This window comes from Amblyraja radiata, chromosome 5, assembly GCF_010909765.2.
Source record: "Amblyraja radiata isolate CabotCenter1 chromosome 5, sAmbRad1.1.pri, whole genome shotgun sequence".
In the NCBI taxonomy this organism is placed as follows: domain Eukaryota; kingdom Metazoa; phylum Chordata; class Chondrichthyes; order Rajiformes; family Rajidae; genus Amblyraja; species Amblyraja radiata.
In genome coordinates, this window is record NC_045960.1 from 22,325,432 (window position 1) to 22,352,831 (window position 27,400).

The 27,400-nt window shown below is 48.4% G+C and overlaps 1 protein-coding gene across 2 annotated transcripts in view; it reads right to left on the reverse strand.

The window, feature by feature from the left end:
- The window catches only part of srf (serum response factor), a 48,484-nt gene extending 23,525 nt beyond the window's left edge, over positions 1 to 24,959 (reverse strand). Inside the window, exons 1-3 of one of the 2 annotated variants that reach the window (XM_033020725.1) lie at positions 24,672 to 24,959; positions 24,092 to 24,633; positions 8,680 to 8,946 (exon numbers count right to left, since the gene is read on the reverse strand). In XM_033020725.1, the coding sequence (XP_032876616.1) occupies positions 8,680 to 8,946; positions 24,092 to 24,565 (741 nt within the window). In that variant the 5' untranslated portion in view covers positions 24,566 to 24,633; positions 24,672 to 24,959. Of the gene's footprint in view, positions 1 to 8,679; positions 8,947 to 24,091; positions 24,634 to 24,664 lie in introns of both variants that reach the window. The other variant, XM_033020726.1, reaches the window with a different exon arrangement.
- Between the last annotated feature and the right edge of the window lie 2,441 nt (positions 24,960 to 27,400).

Genomic DNA, 27,400 nt, shown 5'->3' on the forward strand with positions numbered 1-27,400 from the left:
TGACTTTGGGAACTGCAACCGCGGGAGTCTGCAGGACAACATTGGAAAGCTGCCGGTCCCCGTCGGGGATCGACCTCGGACCTCCAACTGCGAGATCCTGCAGGACTTAACATAGTGGAGCTCGCTGTACCTTGATTAGGGACCGACTTAGGGAGCTCCAGGCCGCAGGAGTTTCGACCGCCCCGATCGCGGGAGCTTCGACCGCCCCGACTGCGGATGGTTCGACTGCCCCGACCACGGGAGAATAAAGAGGAAAGATTGGACTTTATTGCCTTCCATCACAGTGAGGAATGTGGGGAATCCACTGTGGTGGATGTTTATGTAAACATTTATGTAGTTGTGTGTCTTGTTGCTTTTTTTAGTATAGCTCTATGGTAAATAGAGTTTCACTGTACCATAATTGGTACACGTGACAATAAAATACCTTTGAATTCACTGGTGGCCAGCACACCCTGCAGCGTGATTCACTAACACCAGAGGCACAAGGGGCAACTTTACCACCTCTACTGGTTCAAAAAGTTAAACAAAAACGTCTATTCACTCATGATCCACACATCCGACTGAAGCAGATCAGTACTCGACGGGAATAGCCATGCAGGAAACCACATCTCCTGGACCACCCCTCAAATACACCCATCACACAGCCCATTCAATTGCCATGCTTCCTCTGTCCAAGTCTACAATCTCCACAGGCATGGGCAGCTTTATACTGTGTACCAGGCAAAAGGGACAAACAACACTAGCTTCTGACCAAATTAATAAAGTCACAGTCTGTAGTGATGTAGGGTCTCGACACAAAACATCACCCATTCCTTCTCTCCAGAGATGCTGCCTGTCCCGCCGAGTTACTCCAGCATTTTGTATCTATCTTCGGTGACATTACAACCATTTGCCATCAGGTCCCAAGTACTTGAATGAACCCTCCTTCCATATCCCATTACCCAGTGTCTCCTTCAACCTACAGTAATTACAAGTTGCTGCTGTGGAAACACTCGGAGCAGGCAGCATCTGTGGAGAGAGAAAGCATTGACATTTCAAGACCCAGGTCAGAATGGAAAGATCAACACACGTTGCAAGTGGTGTTGATGGCAGGAATTGTAAAAATAAATATCTGCAAGACCAGGTCAAATGGGTTAAGGGACAGGAAAAAGGTGACTATGCCTTGAGATGTTGCTAACACAGCAGGGCTTTAACACGTTCTACCTCCTGAACCTTTAGCACTCTACCACAATGAAGCAAGCCCAATCACAAACTCATTAACAAGGGTGATGCTGCTGTAGGCCAGCAAACTGACCTCCATCTGAGGGGCCAAATATCAGCTTCTTCACATCCTCAAACCTCCCCATGAACCTTTCATCAAGGCCTTATCTCCCACACACAGAAGGTCTTCCATTTGTAACTCTCAAGCCTGTGCCCCAGATCCACATAGTCTGGGTTTACTCACAAGCAGGGCCATCCAGCAGACCTGTTATTTCAGCTTGCCGCCACCACAAACATTCCCTCCACTTCATCAACTTCTAATTTCCAGTAGAAAGGGTTGTGAGCGGAGGCGAGTACATAGGATGCAGCCAATGGCACTGTCCATATGAACCGAGATGAAGCCATGCTAAAGGAAGGTGGAATGACGTTTCAGAGTCAACTACAAGAAAGTCTCAGAGCAAATGGTAATCTGGAATGTAGTCATTGCAGGAGGCTAGGTGGTAGGAAGCATAGTGACAGTTGTGGGAGTCCGTGAGCTGGATGCTAGCTTACCCCACAACGCATTGAGATCTAGATGGGAAAGGGAGACAGGTGGACCTTGAAGGTAAGAAAGTAGTAAATGGCAGCAAAAAATGAAGAAATGTGACTGTATTTCATTCTCCCAGATGCTCCAAATCTGTCACATTTGTCTCAATTGAGACTTTCTGCACAGGTGATAGTGATGTTGAAAAACTTACCTTCAGCGGCGCTGCAGTTCTGCCACTGGCCGTGTGCTAGACTTTGGCACCTTTAAAGGGGGGGGCGGGATTAAAATGCCGTTTTCTCCTGCTTATCGAAGGCGGCTTTCCTCGGGCTGCTAAGCTGCCGAAGAACAATCGATCGGACTTCCGTTCCCGATTTTTTTATTATTTAATCGCAAGACAATTTAATCATTACATTAAAATAAAAAGCGACTTCTAACGCCCTCAATGCCTACAACGTGACGGATCGCATGAAGGGGACAAAACATAATGCAAGTTGTTTATTTTACATATAAACCTGTTTCTCGAGATGGCTTTAATCTAATTTTCCTTTGCGAAAATGTGATTTGGGCCCCATACGAACTGGCAGTGTTTTTCCTACCGATGTGGGGTTCAAATTCACCGCAAATGCAACATTCCAATCGATCGTGTTCCAGAAGCAAGATGATTAAAATGCCCATTTTTGTGGAGATAAGCCATCTAAATTGTCCATATTTTGTGTTATTCTCTCTCTCCATGATCAGTATTTTTAAACTAAATATTCACAACAGTTTGAGTCACACGTATTGTGCAAAAAACAATAATTTGATTATATTTTGGGTGGATGTTTCTAGATTAATTTATGGAATTAAACATTAAATTCCTTCCATCTGGGATATAAATTCATGACAGTGAGATTTAAAAATCATGTTATCTTGTGAATTTTCTTAGGCTATTTAAAAAAAATTATCCTTTTCTTAAGAAATGGAATCTACAGGACATTCTTAATGGGGAAAGTAGTGGGCAGAAAGGCATGTCATGTGTGGTTTGAAGAGCAAAAACTTGTAGTTTACAATGCCAAAATTGAAAAGTTGAAGAAAAACAAGGTGTACAGAGTTGCTTATTGGTTACAATCTGAGGAGTATGATTATGCTACTGATTATGATATGCCAATGTACCAGCTAGCAACTGATCTTCTCCATAAAGATTTGGTCTATTGCTGGACATTGTAATTTATTTATCAATCTGTTACGGACTTACAACATATAATACAATAATAAGTTCTGATTTTGAGAATATCACATTTTTGAATTTTCAAGGCAGTCTGGGTGTTTATTACTGTTTCCGTCACAACGGTCAATTTTGTAATTAGCTCCAATTAGGTAACTAACTAATTATATGCTTTAATTTCAGGTCATCCAATAAGATGTTTTATATTTGTTTCAGAATGTTTCAATCTATGATAACTGAAAATTTCATTCAGTCTTAATTTTTAAGAAAGTTATGGCTTTTGACTGTCCTCGATCACAGCTTTTGTGTTAAGTCAATGGAAAAACAATAGGGACCAAGATGCTAATTTCCGAGTATGAAAATGGCCATAACTTTTTTAATACTGAAGATATGAAAGTGAATTATGTGTCAAATTAAACTTCTTTTTATGCTTTAACTGATGAGATAAATTGCAGACTTGATTTTTAAAATCTCAAAATTTTGTAACATTGATACAGACGACTATAAAATGTCTTCATTCTCCATGAGACAGAACTTGACTGTGCTTCATCCATTTCCTTGCACAGAGCAAGAACAGAGATTCCCCCACCTCGTGTGCTCTCCCTCTCTCCTCAATGGATCATCCATTGTGATCTTTACCATGGAGAATATGCCACCACCAGCCACATTTGCTCCTCCCCTTTCTGGATTACAAAAAGGATGGCTTCTTTGCAACCTCCGGTCCACTTCTTCTTCTGTTGTCACCAACCATTCCCCATGCATGTCCTCGTGCAATTTCAGGAGACGCAACACCCTTCCTTTCACTTCCCCCCTTCCTACCATCCAAGACCCAGTAAATCACTTGCATTTCTTCCAGTCAAGTGCACCACATTTGGTGTTCACAATGTGGTTCCTCACACTGGAGAAACCAAACTCAGATTGGGCAACATATTTGGTGAGCACCTGTGACCAGTGCCCCGAGCTTCCCACCGCCTGCCACTTTAATTCTCCAAAGATAGACTGAAGAAGGGTCGTGACCCAAACGTCACCCATTCCTTCATTCCAGAGGTGCTGCCTGTCCCGCTGAGTTACTCCAATATTTTGTGTCTATCTTTGGTTTAAACCAGCATCTGCAGTTCCTTCCTACACTTTAATTCTCCATCCTGCTCCGACCTCAGTTTGTGGCGCAAGAGAATCAACACTCTTGCACCCGTCAGGGTTCAATGTTGAATTCTCCTTGTCTCACAACCAGTCACTTCTGCTACAACTCATCTGTCTGTGATAATGGCTCTGTTTTTTGCTTGCCATTAGTCGCGCTTGCCTCAACCCTGCTGTTAGCTACAAAGAAACATAATCACCATCTAAACACCCCCATTACCCTTGTCTCCTCCCACCACAAATATTCCCTTTATCCTCACCATCCCTCCAACCAGCTTCTTGTCAATTAAATTACCCATTTTCTCTTTCCCAGTTCTAGCAAAGGTTTGGAGCTGTAAAGCTAGTTCTGTTTTTTTCTGCACTGATGCTGCCTGACAAGCATTTTTTTTGATGCTCACATTCTTGTTAACTCTTCCAAATTACTCCTACAAGCTACTGCAGATTGGTTACTTTACTTACTAACCAATGTAGTGCTTCATTAATATAAGCTCCGCCTACTACCATACCATTCATATTATCGCAACCCGACATATGCGGTCGGTCGGTCAGTACTGCTGCATGGTAGGAGTAACATGCTGTAGTGTGTTGTTACTCGATAAATATTGTTATACCATAGAAACATAGAAAATAGGTGCAGGAGTAGGCCATTCAGCCCTTCGAGCCTGCACCGCAATTTGATATGATCATGGTTGATCATCAAACTCAGTATCCCATCCCTGCCTTCTCTCCATACCCCCTGATCCATTTAGCCACAAGGGCCACATCTAACTCCCTCTTAAATATAGCCAGTGAACTGACCTCAACTACCTTCTGTGGCAGAGAATTCTACAGATTCACCACTCTGTGTAAAAAATGATTTTCTCATCTCGGTCCTAAAAGACTTCCCCCTTATCCTTAAACTGTGACCCCTAGTTCTGGACTTCCCCAACATCGGGAATAATCTTCCTGCATCTAGCCTGTCCAACCCCTTAAGAATTTTGTAAGTTTCTATAAGATCCCCCCTCAATCTTCTGAATTCTAGCGTGTACAAGCCGAGTCTATCCAGTCTTTCTTCATATGAAAGTCCTGCCATCCCAGGAATAAGTCTGGTGAACCTTCTCTGTGGATGTCTTTAGGAGACCAAAACTGTACGCAATACTCCAGGTGTGGTCTCACCAAGACCCTGTACAACTGCAGTAGAACCTCGCTGCTGGTAAACTCAAATCCTTTTGCTATGAATGCTAACATACCATTTGCTTTCTTCACTGCCTGTTGCACCTGCATTCCTACTTTCAATGACTGATGTACCATGACACCCAGGTCTCGTTGCATCTCCCCTATTCCTAATCGGCCACCATTCAGATAAAAGTCTACTTTCCTGCTTTTGCCACCAAAGTGGATAACCTCACATTTATCCACATTATACTGCATCTGCCATGCATTTGCCCACTCACCCAACCTATCCAAGTCACCTTGCCGCCTCCTAGCATCCTCCTCACAGCTAACACTGCCCCCCAGCTTCGTGTCATCCGCAAACTTGGAGATGTTGCATTCAATTCCCTCATCCAGATCATTAATATATATTGTAAATAGCTGTGGTCTCAGCACTGAGCCTTGTGGTACCCCACTAGTCACTGCTTGCCATTCTGAAAAGGACCCGTTTACTCCTACTCTTTGCTTCCTGTCTGCCAGCCAGTTCTCTATCCACATCAATACTGAACCCCCAATACCGTGTCAGAAGCGGGATACGAACCTACGCTTCCACTTGGACGAGTCAGGTCTGAGGCCGTCACTGGTGAATACATGTCCGACATACTGGACCTCCTTGACTCGCTTACACTTCAGAGGGTTGAGCTTGAGGTGGATGTCTTTTGCACGGTCCTTATTGATGGAGCGCTCACACCTTGCTAAATCCGATGTCTACCTGGACCTGCTCAACCTGAGAAACATCGCCCGTGACCCAATACTGTGGTCTCCTGCCCAATGCCCGGATGTCCCGACAGACCAGGGCTACACTGCCTGTACCCCAACAACTACTGCAGCCACTGGTTCGTCCACCACTTGCCATCCAGAAACAACTCCAACTGAAACGTGATACCCAAAAGCGATTTTTTGATAAGTCCAGCAAACCACTTAAACCTCTCTCCAGTGGCCAAGCCGCTCGCCTTCAAACCAACAAGGGCTATGGCCGTTTGTGTTTCATCTAGTCCCGCAAAAGAGCCGCGCTCATACATGGTGAATGCAGACGGAGGGATCTAGACGCAACTGTCAACATCTCCTTCCCAAGAAGGAACCACGTCCTGCTGCCTCGTATCCTGATGCGACGCGTCCGATCTACCCATCTACTGACGGACTTTCTCTTCCCTCACGGCCTGCAGCTGCAGACCAACCATTGGTTGCGTCTCCAGCTCCCTCACCACCACGCTCGCCTGCCTCGTCGTGTTTGCCCCCCGGATCACCAGTGCTCCCGCCGCACGGAACCCCGGCATTCTCGCCGGTGAAGAGAGGAGATGCGGATTTATACCGTACGCTCGCGGGACGGGTTTGTAGGCCGCCCCTTAGATACGGGGACTTTGTTTGAACCATCTGAACTTCCCTGTATGCGCTATTAGCGTTTCGGTTCCATTATTAATCAGTCAGCACCTAGTAACGTGCTTATACATATATCACTCTATTGTAGATGTTTCACTTTTTATTCTTACAAGGAAAGATGTAGATTGGTTACTTTACTTATTCATCAATGTAGTGCTTCATTATTATAAGCTCCGCCTACTACCACACCATTCATATTATCGCAACCTGACATGTGCTGCCAGTCAGTACTGCTGCATGGTAGGAGTAACATGCTGTAGAGTGCTGTATACGTGAGACTGAGCGATTTACTCAACAGCTACTATCTGCCACCAATGGCTTTTCAGTCTCAAGCCAATGAAAAGCAAGGGACAGCCTACTCTCCTGTGTCTCATTTGTCAATCTCTGAAAGATTATACCAAAAATATTTTAAGCTACATAGCCTTGGACTGGCAGGGAAACAGCCATTCATCTTCTCTGCCCAAAGCTGCTCACAGAGCCTTACTACCACGTTGGTTTCTCAACAGCAGCACAGAGATAACATAACACTTAATTTATTTGACTTCCTTTTTGGTTATGTCACTTAGGGAATGTCTTCCACCATGCCACCACATCCCATAGCCTTCTGCAGCAATGATACACCTTTCAAACATGGTGTATCTATCTAGTGTATCCCATCAGCATGTAGCCTTCTCCCCACAATGTGGGAAAGCAATTTAAATAGCCAGATAGCAAATCTTGATTCACAGCAAACCAGGTGTTCCATCAAGTGGCCCAGGGCATCTTTTCAGCCTCTGACCTGCACATTTCCTCCTTTCGTTGGTTCCAGATTCCCATCGATGAGTGAAAACAGGTTTCCAATATATCTCCAAAACAGCCGTTTTTAAACATTTACACTTTTTTAAATTCTAAGGAAAGGACCTCTCCACAACCACTTTCCCCAACCCATTTTACTACTTACTACGATGCAGGAGGACATTCAGCCCATCAGGTCCCATCTGGCTGCCAGCAGAGCAAGTCCACTGTCCCAATCCCCTCACTTCCTGCAGCATATTCCAACTCTCAGACCCATCAACCACAGTCGCCCATCAACCTAACAACACATTTGCGAGATGTGGGAGGAGAGTAGAGCACCCGCTGGTGAATGAGTAAACACCACAGATAGCTGGTTGTAATCCTGGCCTCGGCAGGCACCAACTCAGCATCACCATGTTCATTCACACTTACTCAAACTCCCACAACAAAATGTGTGATTTCTTCATAGCACAAATATTAACATACACAACCTAATTTAGGTCTTTCCTCATTATCCCTTTCTTTCCTGCCCCACCCATCACAAACACCTTTTGCTCCATTTCTGCCCGTCAGCCCCATCACCTCCCAAACACAGGTTCCCACGCCTCTCATCTTGAAAGCAAGGTGCAACAATTTTAAAAGCAAAATGGTTGACATTTTAATGCCAGCAAAGTGCTTCGTGAACGGGAAAAACAAAGCTTCTTTAAAAAATGGTTACAATTTAAAAGTTGCACATCTAAAAATCTGGATTCAATCACTCCCTCCAAACTGAGAAACCAGGGAGCAGTGTCAAGAACAAGAGACAACAAGGACTTGCAGAGAAGAGTGGGGGAAAGGGAGAGAATCAACAGTGCAGGGGAGGTTTACCAGACCCTGCCAGGTCAGGATGTGGAGGATATTAAAAAAAAAGGTGATTGTCAATTGCCACACTAGGAGAGATTAGGCAAATAGGGCCGATAGTCTCCTGCAAAGAGAATGAGCAGTGATTTCCCCCCCCCCCCCCCCCAACCACCACATAAGGGGTCTGCTTTTCAGGGCCGAGATGGAAAGAAATTTCAGATATTAAAAAGGGGAGTATATTTGAGGAAATCAGAAGGGCTAATGGGCATGAGATAGCTTTGGCAGAGATAATTGAGTTTTCAGAGAGATTCTATGTACACAAGGGTGAAAGTGTAACTAGGGAGAGTTACATTTAGAGATTTCATGTAGATCTTCCCCTGCAGACTGCAGAAAAGCTTCACCAGACAAGCCCCACCGGGTGCCTTACCTTGTTCTCCCCGCTGCTGTCGGTCTCCGACACTTGGTAGGTGAGGTCAGTCTCCTCGAAGCCCGTGGCACTCATCCGCTGATCGGTGGTGGGGTCGGAGCGGGGCGGCGAGTCCGGTGAGTTTAGGCACGTCTGTATCAGTGCCTTGCCCGTCTCGCTGGTGATCATCGGTTGCAGCTTGCGGGTGGCGAAGGTGTACACGTGGCCCGTCTCACTCGCCACCAGCAGCAGCACCTGCGTGCCCGTCAGCGTGGAAAGCTCGTAGGCCTGCGGGGCAGAGCAACAACAGGCCGTTTCATCACCGGAGCAGAGCAGTGGCAGAATCCCCAGCAGTCAGGCACGAGACCGGTTACAGCAGCACAGTGCAGCGTGACGGCAGCAGAGCACATGGGAACCAGACCTCAGTACCCATCCCACACTGGGCACACGGCTCAGTATCACTGCATGCACCCTCCTGCCCATCACAATCCCCATCCCAGGGCTCAGGGCCAAGACCGTTATGTGTGGCTCAGGAGCGGAAAAGATCACATATTCAGCTGCAGTCAGGCTATGCTCCAATTTCACACACAGGCCAGGCCCTCACAGTAACACGTCCAGATAACAGTACAGTGCATGAAAAACAAGCCATCCATTGTCATAGACTACACAAACTCTTCCCCCCACACCGTCCCAAACTACACACCATCTCCCCCCCCCACACCATCTCAGGCTGCATACCATCCCCACCCACACCAGAGCACCAGTGGTAGCCTCCAGCAAGGAATGCAACATCCGGAGACCCAGGTCATCTCTCATCCTGCTCGGCCACTCTGCAAGATCATCGTTAGACCAATACAGCACGGAAACAGGCCATTCAGTTCACCTTGTCCATGCTGACCAAATTGACCATTGGGTTAGTCCCATCTGCCAGCATTTGGCGCCCAACCCTCCAAACCCATCTATCTACATGTCTGCCAAATATCTTTCTAAATGTGCAATTGTATCCACTTTTATAGCTTCCTCTGGCAGCTCATTACAAATCTGGATTATCCTCAGTAAAACTTGGCCCCAGGGTGTCACAAACCATTCCAACTTAATGACATTCTTCCTATAGCTGGGCAACCAGATATTGCAACTGTGGTCTCACCAATTACCTGTACAGCTGTATCAGGACGGTTCCAACTTTTGCCTTTAATCTACCAGCCGCTACATCCAACACCTTCACATTGCCACCACCTTCAACATAATCCCACCACCAGTCACATCTTCTCAACCCTGCCCCTTTCTACATTCTGTGGAGACTGCACTCTCCTCAGCTCGCCCATTCCCATCTAAACATACCCCTTCCACAGCTACTTTCTCCTGCAACCAGAGGAGATGCAACACCTGTCGCTACACCTCCTTCCTCACATCCACCTGGGACTGCAGCCGTCCTCCGGGTGAGACAGAGAGTCACGTCATCTCCTCTCACCTCGCCTACTGCATTCGGTGCTCCTGATGTGACCTCCTTTACTTCGGCAAGATCAAGCGCAGATTAGGCAACCATTTTGACTAACACTTGCAAAGGCCCACTGGATCTCCCGGTTGCTAACCATTTTAACTCCTCTTCCCACACTTATTTTTCTGTCCTGTGCCTCCTCCATTACCAGAATGAGACCATATGCAAACTGGAGGTACAGCACCTTGTATTCTGCTTGGGTAGCCTACAACCCAACGGTATGAACATTGAATTATCCAGTTTTAGGTAAATAACCCCCCCTCCCCCCACCTTCCTTGTGCCCCACCTATATGTACATCCTTTTCTCTCTCCCCTCCCACCTTTGTGCCCAGTGAACCTGCGCTCCCAGTTCTGCAACACTCTGCAGTGTCATTTACTGAGAGTCTTGCCCTGGTTTGACACACCAAAATGCAACATCTCACACTTGTCAGACAAATTTAATTTACTATTTCTTCGCCCACCCTCCCAACTGATCTAGATCTTGTTGTAAACTTTGATAAACTTCTTTCATCTACCACCAATTTTGGTGCCATCTGCAAATTTACCAACAATGTTAGCTCCATGTCATCCAAATGGTTAATGTACATGACAAACTGCAGGGGACCCAGCACCAACACCTGCAGCACTGCACTGGTCACACCTCCAACCAGTAAAACAACCGTTAACAACTATGAAGAGACCAAACCTGAAACATCACCGATCCAAGTTCTCCAGAGTTGCTACTTAACCTGCTGAATTACTCCAGCACTGTGCTCTTTCTACACCAGTTCCTTGTTTTTCCACAACTATCCTTGGACACTCCTAGCCAATTTTTAATCCAATTGGCTAATTCACCCTGGATCTCATGCAATCTGGCCTTCCAGACTAGCCTACCATGAAGGACCTAGTCAACAGTCTTGCTAAACTCCATATAAGTTCACTGCTTTGCCCTTACCAATCCTTTTGGTGACCTCTTTTTAACACCGTTGAGACATTTCTCCAAGCACAGAACCATACTGATTTATCTACCACTGACACCAGGATCACTGGCCTTTAGTTCCCTTAAACAACAGTACAGCATTATCCACCCTCCAGTCTTCTGTAATTTCACCTGTGGCCAAGGATGATGCAAATGCCTCAGCAAGGGCCTCTGCAGTTGCCTCCCGTGCTTCCCATAAGGCCCGAGGATGTACTTGGTCAGGCCCTGGGGAGTTATCCAGCTTAATGTGCATCAAAATCACCAACACCCGTTTTGTAACTCGGATAAGATCCAAGACATGCAACTCCTGTGTCACATTTCCCACCAAAGATGCTGCCTGAACCAGTTCCTTCAGCGCTGTTTCCTATGCTCCACATCCCTCAGTTCCCTTTAACATCTTAATATCTCATTGTCTGCCACCCTCAGCTCTCTTTGGTAAAGAATTCCAAAGATGCACAGCCCTAGGAGTGAAGAAATGTCTCCCCATTGTTCCCACATGACCAGCCCCCGACTACCCCAGCCTGGGTAATCACGTACACCACAGGCCATTTCACAGGGTATGTGGAGTATTTCACATATTTCCATGAGATCATCCAACACTCTATAACTTGAGCGTTGGCCCCAGTCTGGTTTGTCAATCTTCAAACCCATCTCTGAACTAACCTTCATTCACTCTCTTGATCACATCTTTCTTCAGTGACACCAGACCACACTTTTCCAATAATGTCCGACTACAGCACTGTGCAAGACACCCTCCGCCCTTGTAACTCCTGCTCCTTGCAAAATGTTTCCGGTTGGTGGCTCGACACTGTTGCAGCGGCCCCTACAGCCTGTCTGTCTTTTTTAATATTTTTGTCTAGTTAAATGTAGTTGCTGTGTTTTTTTATAGTTTTTAACTGTGTTTATGTGGGGGGCGGGGGAACTTTAAAATCTCTTCCCTGCACGGGAGACCCGACCTTTTCCCTGTCGGGTCTCCGTTGTCGTTGGGGCCTAGCACCGTGGAGCGGCCTCCAACCGGAACAACTTGGGGCTCCAGTCACGGAGCCTGCGGACTTACCATCTGGGGCTGGCCGGCCTCGGAGCGTGGGGAGCGGTGGTGGCTCGCTGCTGCGGCCCGACCCCAGAGCTCGGAGGCTCCAGCTGCAGGTCCGGTGGACTGTGACATCAGGAGCTCGCTGGTCCGGGTGGGAGACCGCTTTCCGGAGCTCCCGCAACGCAACTTCTCCAGCCCGTGTCGCCCGGCGCGGCTTTAATGGCCGCGGGACATTCCAGCGCCCGCCGGGGGCTCCAACCGTGACATTTAGACCTGGAGCGTGGCCGTACATCGCCAGGCGCGGCCTAAAATGGCTGTGGGACTTACCATCGCCCGCCTGGGGCTTCAACATCGGGAGGAAAATGGAGAGCAGGGGAGAGAAAAGACTTTGCCTTCCATCACAGTAAGGAGGAGGTTCACTGTGATGGATGTTTGTGTGAATTAAATTGGTTGTGTGACTAGTAAGAATCGTTTTTGTTTGTATGGCTGTAGAAACAGAGTTTCGTTTGAGCCGCACTGAGGTTCAAATGACAATAAATATTGTATTGTATTGTATTGTATATTGTACAGTACAATTTGCCTTCCTAATCCATTAGCTTTACAAAGTCCCTCTAAACATCCACTTTTCAATTCTTCACAATTTAAAAGACTCAGGTTTTCTATATTTTCCAACCAACGTGCAAAACCTTGTTTTTCCACACATTCTATTCCATCTGCCAAATTCTTGATCATTCAGCTAGCCCCTTCGTATTCCCCCAAACCCCCTCTGCCCACACCACTGAGTTGCATCAGCAGCAGACTCTGTTTCATTGTTCCTGACCACTTTGGTCAAATCACACAACTGGGAGTCCCGCAGAATCCCCAGGTAACAGCCTGCCACCCAAAGTGACTATTCAATGAATCTGCACAAGAACATTTCACAAAATTAGCACGTTTGGTATCGAGGTAAAGATCCTTGCAGGCTTTCTCACAGTCCAGATCACCACGCCCACTGGTTGCCTCACACGCTCAGCTGGTTTCAACACAATAGTTTATAAAAGTTTATGCCGTTCAATTTATTTGGACTCTGCCAATTCTTTTGAGTGGCAGTTTCCACTTCAATAATACTCCTCTGCATTTACTCATCTGCTTGTGATCAGGGTGGGGGGAGAGAGTACAAGCTGAAATTGCGGTCTGAGCCCAGACCATCATCTGGTGTCCGGCCAGGGTCCAGAATGCTTGTCCATCTTCTGCTCCCTAAATCTACATGAAGTCACCATGATTTCTGCAATAACCCTCATTGCATGCAGTGTATTATGCACCCTCAGACATGTGTACCACCAGGGGCACCGCACGATTGGCAGCCCCACCAACAGCCTGTCTGTTTTTGTCTTTTTTAATTTTTAGTGTGTGTTAACAGTCTGTGTAAATGTTCTCCGGTTTGTTTTATGTGGGGGGAGGGGGAAACTTTTATTTTCAGTTCCTTACCTTGCCGGAGTTGCGATTAATTTTGGATCGCATTCTCCGGTCGCTCTGCGGCCTACCATCGATGGAGCTGGAGGTGACCTTGGACTGACCTTGGGCCCCACCGCGGGGCGTGGACTTAACATCGGGGCAGATCCCACGCCTGGGATCGCTCCAACCGCGGCCTTTGGACTTTACATCGAGAGCTCGCAGTCTCGGGAGAGGCTAGTCGGGAGTTCCAACGACGCAGAGGTTCGACCAGCCCCGACGCGGGTTTTGAAAGCCCGGCGCGTGGGAGCTGACATCTCCCCGACGCAGGAGCTGATCGCCTCGACGCGGAGGGCCCGAACGCCTCCGGCTACGGGAGTAAAGATAGTCACGTCAACGGAGGGCTCGAGGCCCCCGACCGTGGGAGAGGCAAGGAGGGAAGAGATTTTCGCTTTCAATCACAGTGAGGAATGTGGAGTCGTCACTGTGGTGGGTGTTTATGTTAAAATGTATTTTGTGTGGTCTGTTGCTTTTTATTTGTATGACTGACTTGGCAAATGAAACTCCTCGTATGTTGATTTCCTCGTAATATTTAAAAAGGAATCAACGGGACAACTCTTCCCACACATAGGGAGATTCGTATATGGAATGAGCTGCCAGAAGAAGTGGTAGAGGCAGGTACAATTAATTTAAAAGCCATGTACGTGGATAGGAAAAGTTTGGAGAGATATGGGCCAGGTGCAGGCAAGTGGGACTAGCTCAGTCAAACAAAACCACTAAACCCTCTATCCCTTGCCCTCACTTTGACAAAAAATATAAACAAACATTTGGCTTGCACATAGGCAGCCACTTTGCACTGGACCACTTGGACAGTAAAAACACTTGTGTTCATAGACTACAGTTCAACCTTCAACACTCATCCCATCTAAACTTATCTGCTCACGCCCATGAAATTGGATCTTTGACTTCTTCTTAAGACTTCTTTCTCGATAGTTATCAACACAAGAGCACCAGGGCGGTGTGCTCAGTCCTCTGCTCTAGTCTCTCCATGTCAGATTAATTATCTGATTGAATGGTGCCAGAACAATCTTGCTCTCAACATTAGCAAGACCGTGGAGGAAGGGTCTAGACCCTAAACGCCACCCATTCCTTATCTCAGGAAATGCTGCCTGTTCCACTGAATTACTCCAGCATTTAGCATCTACCATGAATCCAATTATTGGATTCGGGGGGGGGGGGGAGTCAGGAATCCAGTCTTCATAGACAGGACGGCGATGGAGAGATTTACCAGCTTCTAGTTCTTAGGCATGCATATCTTTGAAAATCTGTCCTGGGCCCACGTATTTCATCAGAAGTAGGAGATTGTGTCACCAAATACTCTTATCAAACGTCTACAAATGTTCAGTCGGGAGCATACTGACTGGTCGCATCACAGCCTGGTTCACTAACTCAAACGCACAGGAACAGAGGAGATAGTGGTGGACACTGCCCAGTCCTGACCATCACAGGTCCTGACCTCCACACCATTGAATGCATCAGTCGGAGGTGCTGCTCAGAAAGGCAGCTAATATCAAAGACCCTCACCACCCTGGCATCACACTTATCCCACTACCACCATCAAGAAGACAAGAGTCTGAATACAGCGACTGCTTCCCAGCAAACATTGGGCTCTTAACCACTGCACAACACTAACCACAATCCGACCTCAACAACAATGATGATCCACTCTGGACTATTTTGGTTGCACTACCGACTTTGGTTTTGGACTGTTGTGGTCATGTTTCCTAGTATTACTGATTATTAATTTATTGTATTATTAATTATTGTACATTTGTGTGTTATTGTATTAATGGGCCCATAAAGCTGCAGCAAGGAAGAATTTCATTGCGCTGTTGCCGGTATATATGACAGTTAAGCTGTTGCCTCAACTTGGTCAGCACAGACAAGTGGGTCTGAAAGACCCATTTCTGTGACGTACAACTCCATGTCTGCATGGAGACCACCTGGGTGAGCACAGGACAGATGACTGCACTGTGTCTTTGTGGCACTGACCCAGCTAAAAGCCACAGAACCATCACTCGGACTGCCTAAACTCTGGCAGTCGAACAGTTGCCAGCCAGAAGTCTAGCGGAGATGTCATTCTCATTATCCATTTGATATCCAAAAACATCTGACGCAAACTCCGGCACCAAATGCAACCATTAGCAATTAATCAGAGTTTTCAGAGACTTCAGTAATAGGATCTAACACCTGGTCCCACGCTGAATACCAGCCCTCTGCTCACCGGATTAGCTTCTCACCATCAGTTCCTCTTCCTTGTGTCCCCCTCCCAGACCCTTTCACCTTCAACGTATCTGATCTCCCCGATTTTATCCATGTGGTGTCACACACACTGTGGCCACCTACCACTGTAGTAGTGTAGTTCTCACCACTACACTACTGAAGTGTTCACTCTTACTACTCACGACTGAGGAACAAAGTATCAGGCCATCAGTTCAGTCAATAAGATCACCACCCAGAAACTTCTCTTTCTCCTGCTGTAGATGCTGCCCGCTTATCTCCAGTGTCCTCATGGATGCTCACATCTTTTCCTTCGCTCCATAGATGCTGCTGCACCCGCTGAGTTTCTCCAGCATTTTTGTGTACCTGCTCACATCTGGGCCTCGGCTCACTTTCCCCATCAGCCCCCCTGATGCCCTATAGACTAAAACATATTTGCCAGCCGAGAATATATTCAATGACTCAGGCACCCTGTCACCACAAAGGCTCAAGTTTCAGAGGCCTCGCGTGTCTTAAATCTTTATTCTGAAACCGTATCCCCCCAGATCCAGGGGAATTCCCCGGTGGGGAGAATATCCTCCCAGCAATCCCACACACAATCTTACCGCGCAACAACCCTGATTTCTCAGCTCTAATTAGAGTGTGCACTAATTAAGAGTGTAGCACGGTGGCGCAGCGGTAAAGTTGCTGCCTTACTGCGCTTCCAGCGCCGTAAACCCGGGTTCGATCCCAACTACAGGTGCTGACTGTACGGAGTTTGTACATTCTCTCCGTGATCTGCGTAGGTTTTCTCCGAGATCTTCGGTTTCCTCCCACACTTCAAGGATGTACAGGTAGGTAGGTAAATTGGCTTGGTAAATGTAAAAATTGTCCCTAGTGCGTGTAGGATAGTGTTAATATGCGGGAGTCGCTGGTCGGCGCTGACTCGGTGGACCAAAGGGCCTGTTTCCGCACTGTATCTGTATCTCTAAACTAAACCCAACTATTCTACAAGAATGAAAATGATTCAAATGGAGCAAGGCTACAAAATATTGCAGCTCAAGATGATATGCTGATATATCACATAATCAACAAGACTAATGCAAAGTTAGCTTTCATTGCAAAGAGTACAAGGTCAAAAAGAAGCTTGGGGCAAGGCAGTGGTGAGACGGCACCAGTGGGAAGGCCTATACTGAAGGGTGGAGGTAGCTTGGGGGGCCAACTGAATTATCTCTGCTTATATGACAAGCTACACTGCTCTGGGAGTCAGTAAATCATCTCTGAACTTCCCCCAATCCACGTATATTGCTCTTTAAATACGAGGACCAAAGCTGTACACAGTATTCCAGGTAGGGCCTCACCAATGGCTGCATCAAAATCTCCCTACTTCTATACAATGCAATAAAGGCCAACCTGGTTAGCTGGAAGTATTGTCAAGGAAGTATTGTCAAAGAATTGTCAAATATTCACCCCTGGCCAATTTTCCTTCCTCTCTTACCTTCTTTCTGGGAGAAAATACAGGAGCTTGAAAGCCCAAAGCAGCTTCATCCCCCCCTGCTAAACTAATCATCTCCTTCACACTATCCTCCTTGGAGGATCTGCCATGCACACCTACTCTTAAGTACCCCACTCTGTTACGGTACTTTAGTATTTTTGCTCTACTTCAGATTGCACATTCTGCTATTTTGCACTCGTCGTGGTATTTATCATTACTCATTACTGTGAACTAAATATTTCACAGCACCCTGGTGCCCCTGACATTATACTGAACCTTCCACTGGCCTTCCTAGTTACTTGCTGTCCTGCGCTCCAACGTCGTGTTTCATTTACAAGGACACCCAGAACCCTCTGTATGGCAGCATTTAAGATTCTGCTCTTCCATCCTTCCTACCAAAGTGCATAACGTCATCCTCATCATTATGCCCTATCTGCCAACTTTTACCCATTTACTCAACTTCTGTTCCACGTCCTGCTCACAACTTCATCATAGCTTAAGAATAGTACTCAAATCTGTCCACAGACCACTCTGTTCCATCACCCATGTCATTAATCTACTGTGAATTGGGCAGGACCAGCACTTTGATAATTACTGCCTGCCAGCCTGAAAACGATGCATTTATCCTAACTCGGTTTTGTTTTATGCTATATTTGTACTCCAGTTACGATCTGTCATACTGTGTGCTAAAGTTCCAGTATACGATCAAATGCCTTCTATCAAACCAAACACACACATCGACTGGCTCCCCATTATTCCTCCTACTTTTTACATCCTCAAACAGCAAGAAACTCATCAAACGCCATTCCCCTTCACAAAACCACATTGATTCGGCTCAACTGCCTTATCTACTGGCTTCGTAAACGTCCTGTCATTAACCTAATATAGGTTTCCAGGATTTTCCAAGTGACAGATGTTGTGTCAACTGGATGATGGTTCCCGCTTCCCAACTCATTCCTTTCCTAAATAGTGGCATTTCATTTGACGTTTTCCCAACTGCTGGAACCTCTCTAGGAGATGTTAACAAGTCCAATGCATCAAATATCTCTACCACCCTTTCTTTCATGGGGGTAAGCCGTCAAATTTGCCAAATTTAATGGGGTTTTTCTTCCTCCACTGAAAGTAATTGGAAGTCTCCTCCCCGCCTTCCTTTTACCCTCTAATAATCTACAATGATTCAACGCTAGCATGGGACAGAATGATGGCACAGCAGTAGAGTTGCTGCCTTATAGCGACGGGTGCAGTCTGCACGGAGTTTGTACGTTCTCTCTGTAACCGTGCGTTTTGCCATAGAGGGAGTACAGAGAAGGTTCACCAGACTGATTCCTGGGATGGCAGGACTTTCATATGAAGAAAGACTGGATAGACTCGACTTGTACATGCAAGAATTTAGAAGATTGAGGGGGGATCTTATAGAAACTTACAAAATTCTTAAGGGGTTGGACAGGCTAGATGCAGGAAGATTATTCCCGATGTTGGGGAAGTCCAGAACTAGGGGTCACAGTTTAAGGATAAGAGGGAAGTCTTTTAGGACCGAGATGAGAAAATCATTTTTTACACAGAGAGTGGTGAATCTGTGGAATTCTCTGCCACAGAAGGTAGTTGAGGCCAGTTCATTGGCTATATTTAAGAGGGAGTTAGATGTGGCCCTTGTGGCTAAAGGGATCAGGGGGTATGGAGAGAAGGCAGGGATGATCAGCCATGATCATATCGAATGGCGGTGCAGGCTCGAAGGGCCGAATGGCCTACTCCTGCACCTATTTTCTATGTTTCTATGTTTCCCCTGGGTGCTCCGTTTCCTCCCACACTCCAAAGACGTGCGGGTTTGTAGGTTAATTTGGCTTTGGTAAAAACTGTAAATTGTCCATCGTGTGTGTAGTTAATGTACAGGGATCGCTGGTGTGCACAGACTCGAAAGCCCTGTTTCCGCACTGTATTTCTAAACCAGGGGTCTCCAAACTATCCACATCCGGCCCGCCACGAGATTTTATCTGGCCCGCAGCAAGCTCTTAATACATTCCGTGCGGCGGGCTATTTAGCGGGTTCTGTGGTAGCGCAGCTTTAGAGATACAGCGTGGAAACAAGCCCTTCGGCCCATCGAAGCGATGCCCATATGCACTAGCACTATCCTACACACACTCAGGACAAATTCAATTAACCTGCAAACGTGGAGTGTGGGAGGAATCCAGAGCACATGGAGAAAACCCACGCAGGTACAAACTCCGTACAGACACAGCACCCACAGTCAGGATGGATCCAGGGTCTCTGGTGTTGTGAGGCAGCGACTCTCCCGCTATGCCACCTGCTCCCGTGTTGCAAAGGCAAGTTGTGCGGGGTGGTAGCGTGGGGTGGGGAGTGGAGGGACTAGTTGGCGGCAGGGTCGGTGTGTAGCGGGCTCCTCCCGTGAGGGTGACCAGTGAACAGTTCCCGCTCCGGGGCCTTCATGCTGTAAAGGTTGGAGGCCCCTGCTCTAAACTAAAGTAAAGTGACTATTCAAAACCACTAGTTCCTTATTTTATTCAATTATGAATCCTTCCCTGACCCCTCTCTCTCGCTGCCCCTCCCCTCTTTCTCTCCCCACCTCTGTGTCTCACTCTCCCGCCAGCCCTGCAGAGATCGGCGGATCGGTAGCCGGCTCGGTGTGTGTGTATGCCCAATGGGTGAGCATTATGCACACGTGGGTCTTTGTACATGCCTGAGGGGTGACTACAGTGAAGTGTGTGTGTATGTGAGAGGGAGAGAGAGAGAGAGAGAGAGAGAGATAGAGTGTGAGAGAGCCTATGTGCAAATCTGTGAGAGAGTGTGAGAGTGTGTCTGGGTGTTTCAGTATGGTGGAGTCGTGTGTGGCTTTCTATGTGTGCGTGGGCGCCAGAGTGTGCCTGCGTCAGTGCGTGCGTGTGTGTGTGTGTCAGTGCGTGAGTGTGTGTGACAGTGCTTGCGTGTGTGACAGTGCGTGCGCGTGTGACAGCGCGTGCGTGACAGTGCGTGCGTGTGACAGTGCGTGCGTGTGTGTGACAGCGCGTGCGTGTGTGTGACAGCGCGTGCGTGTGTGTGACAGTGCGTGTGACAGTGCGTACTTGTGTGTGTGTGACAGTGCGTACGTGTGACAGTGCGTGCGTGTGACAGTGCGTGCGTGTGTGTGACAGTGCGTGCGTGTGACAGCGCGTGCGTGTGAGTGTGTGTGACAGCGCGTGCGTGTGTGTGACAGCGCGTGCGTGTGTGACAGCGCGTGCGTGTGTGTGACAGTGCGTGCGTGTGACCGTGCGTGCGTCAGCGCGTGCGTGTGACAGCGCGTGCGTGTGTGTGTGACAGTGCGTGCTTGTGTGTGTGTGACAGTGCGTGCGTGTGTGACAGTGCGTGCTTGTGTGTGTGTGACAGTGCGTGCGTGTGTGACTGTGCGTGCTTGTGTGACAGTGCATGAGTGTGTGACAGTGCATGAGTGTGTGACAGTGCGTGCTTGTGTGTGTGTGAGTGCGTGCGTGCGTGTGTGTGACAGTGCGTGTGTGTGGCAGTGCGTGCGTGTGTGACAGTGCGTGCGTGTGTGACAGTGCGTGCTTGTGTGTGTGTGAGTGCGTGCGTGTGTGTGACAGTGCGTGCGTGACAGTGCGTGCTTGTGTGTGTGTGACAGTGCGTGCTTGTGTGTGTGTGAGTGCGTGCGTGTGTGTGTGTGAGTGCGTGCGTGTGTGACAGTGCGTGCTTGTGTGTGTGTGACAGTGCGTGCTTGTGTGTGTGTGACAGTGCGTGCATGTGTGTGACAGTGCGTGCGTGTGTGACAGTGCGTGCTTGTGTGTGACAGTGCGTGCGTGTGTGACAGTGCGTGCGTGTGTGAGTGCGTGCTTGTGTGTGTGTGACAGTGCGTGCATGTGTGTGACAGTGCGTGCGTGTGTGACAGTGCGTGCGTGTGTGACAGTGCGTGCGTGTGTGACAGTGCGTGCTTGTGTGACAGTGCGTGCTTGTGTGACAGTGCGTGCTTGTGTGTGTATGACAGTGCGTGCGTGACAGTGCGTGCTTGTGTGACAGTGCGTGCGTGACAGTGCGTGCTTGTGCGACAGTGCGTGCGTGTGTGACAGTGCGTGCGTGACAGTGCGTGCGTGACAGTGCGTGCTTGTATGACAGTGCGTGCTTGTGTGTGTATGACAGTGCGTGCGTGTGTGTGTGTGACAGTGCGTGCGTGTGCCGCGCCAGAGCATGTGTGCGTGTGACATTTATTTTTTCCTACGGCCCGCAAAAATGTGCCAAATATATAATGTGGCCCTCATGCTGAAAAGTTTGGAGGCTTTAAAGTGACTATTCAAAACCACCTTTTTTTCCTATCATTTTTCTATTATGATTTTCCTCAAGGAAGCAAAGTTTACTGTACAAGAGATAGCCTTTTTTTTTTAGTTCACCACGGATGGATTGAGCATCTCATAGTCCATTCCTCAACTGAATAGATTTTTTTAAGAAAACATCAGTATTTGATCACACATTTTTTATTCTTCACTCTCATATAATATACGTTTAAGATTAGGTTCAGAGCCACATTCCATCCAGAAATTGCATATCATGATCACTCTTCCTCAATCATCTTTTCCTGTAGGGTTAAGTAACTCTGTCTCAACATACATGACCAGACCCAAACTGAACCAAACACCGTTTTTTCCACAATGTAACATCCCAAGAAATGTTCTCTAAATACACAAACACTATAGTTGCCTAGGCTACCTACGCCCTCAATGATAATCTGCATTTATATATAATTACACAGTACAATAATTTATTTCAACCTGCGGGTCAACAAATCAGAAAATCTGAAGAGTCCAAATGGAGGCTCAAGGGGACAAGAATCTGGAGGCACAAGAGACTATAGATGCTGAAACCTGGAGCAAAAAAAACAAAATGTACGGCACTCAGCAGGTCAGGCAGCTTCTGTGGAGGGAAATGGGCAGATAACATTTCAGGACATCTGAAGGGGTCCTCACCCCTAAACATTGCCTGTCCATTTCCCTCCATAGATGCTGGTCATACCACTGAGTTTATCCGGCAGAATCTGGAATGATTGGGATAATGATGGAACTGAGAATGAACCACAGCGACGGGAGGCAGCAGTGGGTGAGGGGTGAAGGGCAGCAGTGGGTGAGGGGTGAAGGGCAGCAGTGAGTAAGGGGGTCAGGGGTGAAGGGTAACAGTGAGTGAGAGTCAGAGGTGAAGGGTAACAGTGGGTGAGGGATAGCAGTTTCTGGATGAAGGTCAAGGGCAGTGGTCAACCACAAGTCTTGGAACTTTGACACCAGCAATTGCAAAGACAAGATTCCGGGAATGGCACGAGGGTCAGAGTGACAAGAGATTTGGGTTACAAATGAGGTGTATCGATGGGCATGTTTCTCTATTGTTGAGCTCCATGACTAACTACAATGTCAGGAGAGATCTCAGAGTCCCAATAACATGGGATAGCATCAAGTCTACAACACTCCAATTGCGCACATGAACCGCTCCCCTCTTATTTGTAGTTGAAGCTCCAGCTCTGCAGCACACTGGCCCTGACCCCAAGTACACATCGCTGAGGTGGAAGACTATTCAGCCAACCATTTCTCAATTGGGCTGAAGAAGAGATTCACCGGAATGTTTGCGGTCGTGAGATTAGATAGGTTGGAGGCTGAGGCTGAGGCTGAGGGGGCGACCTTATTGTGGTGTATAGCATCACAAGGGGGGCATGGAGAAAGTGAACACATTGTCTCTACCCAGGGCACTGAATTCTAAAGGCGAGAGGTTAAAGGAGCAACTTCTTCACTTAGGATGTAGCCCGTATCTAGAATGAGTTAGCTCTTAGGAATCAAGGGATATGGTGAAAAGGCAGGGACGGGGGAACGGGGTGCTGACCATATTGAATGGCGGTGCTGGCTCAAAGGGTCAAATGGCCATGTTTCTATGAGCTACCAGAGGAAAATATAGAAGAAAATAACAATCTGACAGGAAGGGTTGAGTACTATCGGCCAAATGCAGACAAATGGGACTAACTAGGTATCCCAACTTGGTCACCATGGATAAGGTGGGCCCGAAGGACCTGTTTCCATGCTCTAAAGCTCCATGACCAGCCTGATAGGCCAGGGCTCTGACATTGGGGTTGGTTGGATAATAATCTTGAGTAACTATTCTTCCTACATAACTCAAGAGTGCCAGGGCCAGCTATCCTACCACTTTGACGCAGATCAAGATGCGTACCCGAATACTATTGCTTTTCACTACGATTCGGGGCACTGGACCATCAAGGAACATGCAGCGCAAAAGACAACTGTCGAGTACAAGGAAGAGGCGGGGACGTGGAAAGGAGACGCCATCGATCCAGAAGGCAGGCATGAGTAAACTTATCAGCTCGAGGTGTAATCACCAGCGGGTTGTCAGCGGTTACCCTCTAAAAGGTCACCAGGTTACTGTGCATCTGCTGTTTCACACCACACGGGGTAAAGAGACAACTAACTCCACAGAGTGTTGGTGCCACCGAGCAGCCGGACACAGCTGCCCCTCAGCAGCGCGCCGGGTTTCCAGCGACCTGTTGCCTGATCTCAACTGGAATATTTTGCAACAACGATGCTCCCGCCACACACACACACAACAAGTTGCCGGAGCCTTCCTTCCCACATCCGCATGATCCCGGGGTTAGATGGACGGGGTTAAGAGGCAGCCCAAGCCTAGAGCTACTCCGCCCGCTTTGGCCCGCCCGGGGGGTAGCTGTCAGAGGCGGCCCGGGACCGGGACCGGGACGCTCGCTCGCTGTCTCACCTTCTTCATGATGCCCGTCTTCCTCTTGCTGAAAGTCGTGTACCTCCTCAACTTGTTGTCGATGAATTCCATCTTGATCTTCACCCGCCCTCGCGTTTTCTTGCCCGGCTTCAGCCCGGCCGCCGCCGCCGCTCCACCGGCCACAGCCGCTACCCCGTAGACTCCGCCGCCGCCGCCCGCCGCCAGCCCGGGGCCGCCGCAGTCCAGGCTGGGGTCGTGGCCGCTGCCGCTCACCCTGGTCAAGCCGGCGGCAGCTTCCATGTCCGACACTCTGCGCTTCAACCCTCGCCTGTCCACCGGGGCCGGGGGCGCCACTAGCTCGTCCTCCTCGTCGCTGCTGGGCTCGGAGCCGCTGTAGGCGGCGGTGGAGAGAGGGGGCTCCCGCATGTTGCCGGCCGGCGGCGGGGGCGCTGCGGGCTGCAGGATGCCCGTGGTCGAGGCGCTGTCGCTGGCTCCGGCCTGGCTCTGCAGCATGGTGCGGGGTATAGGCTTAAGGTGCGGGGCCCGCCGCCGCTCCTCACTCACTCCCTGCCCGCCTGCTCTTTACTCCTTCTTCCTTCACTCAGTGTTTGCCTCCCCTCCCTCCCTCCCACCAACTCGCTGCACCGGCAGCCGCCGCACTGCACAGCGCCCTGAGGCGCGCCGCTCCCCCCCCCCCGCCCAACAAGTAATCCGACGCTCAGCCGCTCTCCAGCATTGCCCGCTCCGCGCCGCGCCGGGGCCCGAGCTAAGCTGAGCTGAGCCGCTGCGGCCGCCGCTCCGGCACAGGGTGGCGGCGCTGCCCCGCGGCAGCAGCAGCTGCGGGAGGAGCGGAGCGGCGGCGCCGGGAAGGGCCGGCGCACAGGGTTCCCTGAATGGCGGAGGCGGCGCGCCCGGCACTACTTGCAGCCCCATATAAAGACTCGACGTCGCCTTTTATGGCGCCGCATGCCCTTATATGGTGAGGCTCCGCTCCCAGCGCTGATTGGCCGACCCGCCGCCCCGCGACGTCACCACCATGGATCATTTACATACCAGCCCCGGCTTCCAATTACATCATAGGGGGGGGGGGGAGGGGTGAAGGAGATAGGGGTTTGATAGAGGGGTGAATGGGAGGGAGATAGAAGGGGAGGGAGATCTCTGGAGGGGAAAGAGGAGATGGGAGATAGAGGAGGATAGGGATAGACAGAGAGGGGGGTAGGGGATAGAGCGATGGGGTGAGAGAGAGAGGGGATAAAGAGATAAAGAAATGGGGTAGAGGGGGGAAGAAGATAGAGATGGGAGGAAGATAGAGAGGGGGAGATAGGGGGATAGAAAGTGGGGGAGAGATGGAATAGAGAGCATGGGGGTAAATAGAGGATGGAAGGGGTAGATAGAAGAGGAAATAGGCTGTAGGTTGGGGAGAGCTGGGAGATTGAGGGTGTGGTGTCGGGGATGATGCTGGGTTCGGCAGTGACTACATTGACACTCGCAGTAGGGTAAACTTGCATGATATATTTTGGTTACTTTGGTAAGAAAGTCCATGGGGTGTGCTGTCCCTCGTCATTTGGGCACATGTGGTGGCATCGATGATCAATGGCTTGTCCCGGCAGCTCAGGAGGAGGAGGTGTGGCGATCTCAGGCTTGTCTCAGTTGTTCTCCTTTGGCTGGAGAGGAGGCGCTGGCGGTCTCAGGTTTATCTTGGCGGCTCAATCTTTGCCTCTGTATGTAGCCGCAGTTCCTCATTGTCCGTGGACAGGGAGGCTAGGTGGTGCAATGGATCGGCAACAACCTTTATCTGCCGGTGCATTTGGACTTTCAAAAGGCTTTCCACAAGGTCCCACAGCAGAAATTAATGGGACTGAGATAGGAAGCTGAGCAACATGATGTCAAAACAATAACTTCTCCTTCAATGTCAGCAAGACAAAGGAGCTAGTTATTGATTTAAGGAAGTGCGGTGGTGCACATGCCCCTGTCTGCATCAATGGTGCCAAAGTGGAGATGGTGGAATGCTTCAAGTTCTTCGATGTAAATATCATTAATAATTGGTCCTGCCTCGACTTCCTCAAAGACTAAGGACATTCAGCATTTAAGGACATTCAGCATTTTTCCGTCAACTCTTACCAACATACAGATCCACCATAGCAAGCATCCTGTTGTGATATATCGCAGCTTAGATTGACAACAGCTCTACCCTTACTCTCACAAAGCAGCCAACTCCCCCCTCCCCCATTTACACTTCACACCGCCTCGAGAAAGCTGCCAACATAATCAAGGACCATTTTTACCATGGTCATTCCCTTTTCTCTCCTCTCCTGTTGAGCTAAAGATACAAAAGTTTGAAAACACTTACCACCAAATTCTTCAGGAACAGCTTCTTCCCTGCTGTTTTCAGATCACTAATTAGTCCTCTCATAAACTAAGGGTGTTGTTGCAGTCTTCCAACCTACCTCATTGCAGATCTTGCTTTTTTTTTATAATCTGCACTTTCTATGTAGCTGAATGTTAAAATGTTGTCGGACTATATTCTGCACTTAGGTATTTTTCTCAGCATTTCATTCTGTACTTGTGTTATGGCTTGATTTATTCACGTATAGTAAGATTTGACTGGATAGCACACGAACAAAGCTTTTCACTGCATCTCAGTACACCTGACAATAATAATACCAAAGTATTGTCAAAGAGGGAAAAATGGTTGGTAGACAAAACCAAGAATGGGAGTAAACTTTGAGCCCAGATGAGTGGCAAATGACAGATCATGGTAGGTGGAATGGAGGAGGATATTATCTCCAGACAAAGCTTGCCAGAGCGAGGGGTGTGAGAGCAATGAAGAGAACCTGCAGTGACCTGGACAGTTTGGGTGAGTGGGAAAATGCATGACGGCTGCTGGATGATGTGGAGAAAGGGACCGTTATCCTCTCTGCTGGTGAAAACATCAAGGCAGATTATTATCTCAACAGAGAGAGATTAGGAAATGTGGATGGTGTGAGTGGGAGGAATTCTCTGCCACTAAGACCTGGGTGTCCCCGTGCCCAGTGAGTGTGCAAGCGGCTGGTGAAGAAAACCAGTGGCACATTGGCCTATGGCCTTCACTGGAAGAGAATTTGAGCAGGGCGCCCCTTACTGCAATTGTAGTACCTTGGAGCACCTTGGAGTTCCCCACAGAAGCCAAATTGCGGAATATATTCAAGGAGTTGCTTCTAATGACTAAAGATACAAGGGGAGAAAACGAGGCTTGAATTTGGATGATTGTGTAGAATGATGTCGTGATGCAAAAAGCTGCTTGGGAGTGCGAGCGGCTTCTGATTTTTGCGTGTCTACGTCCGTGATCTATATCAACAACACATCATA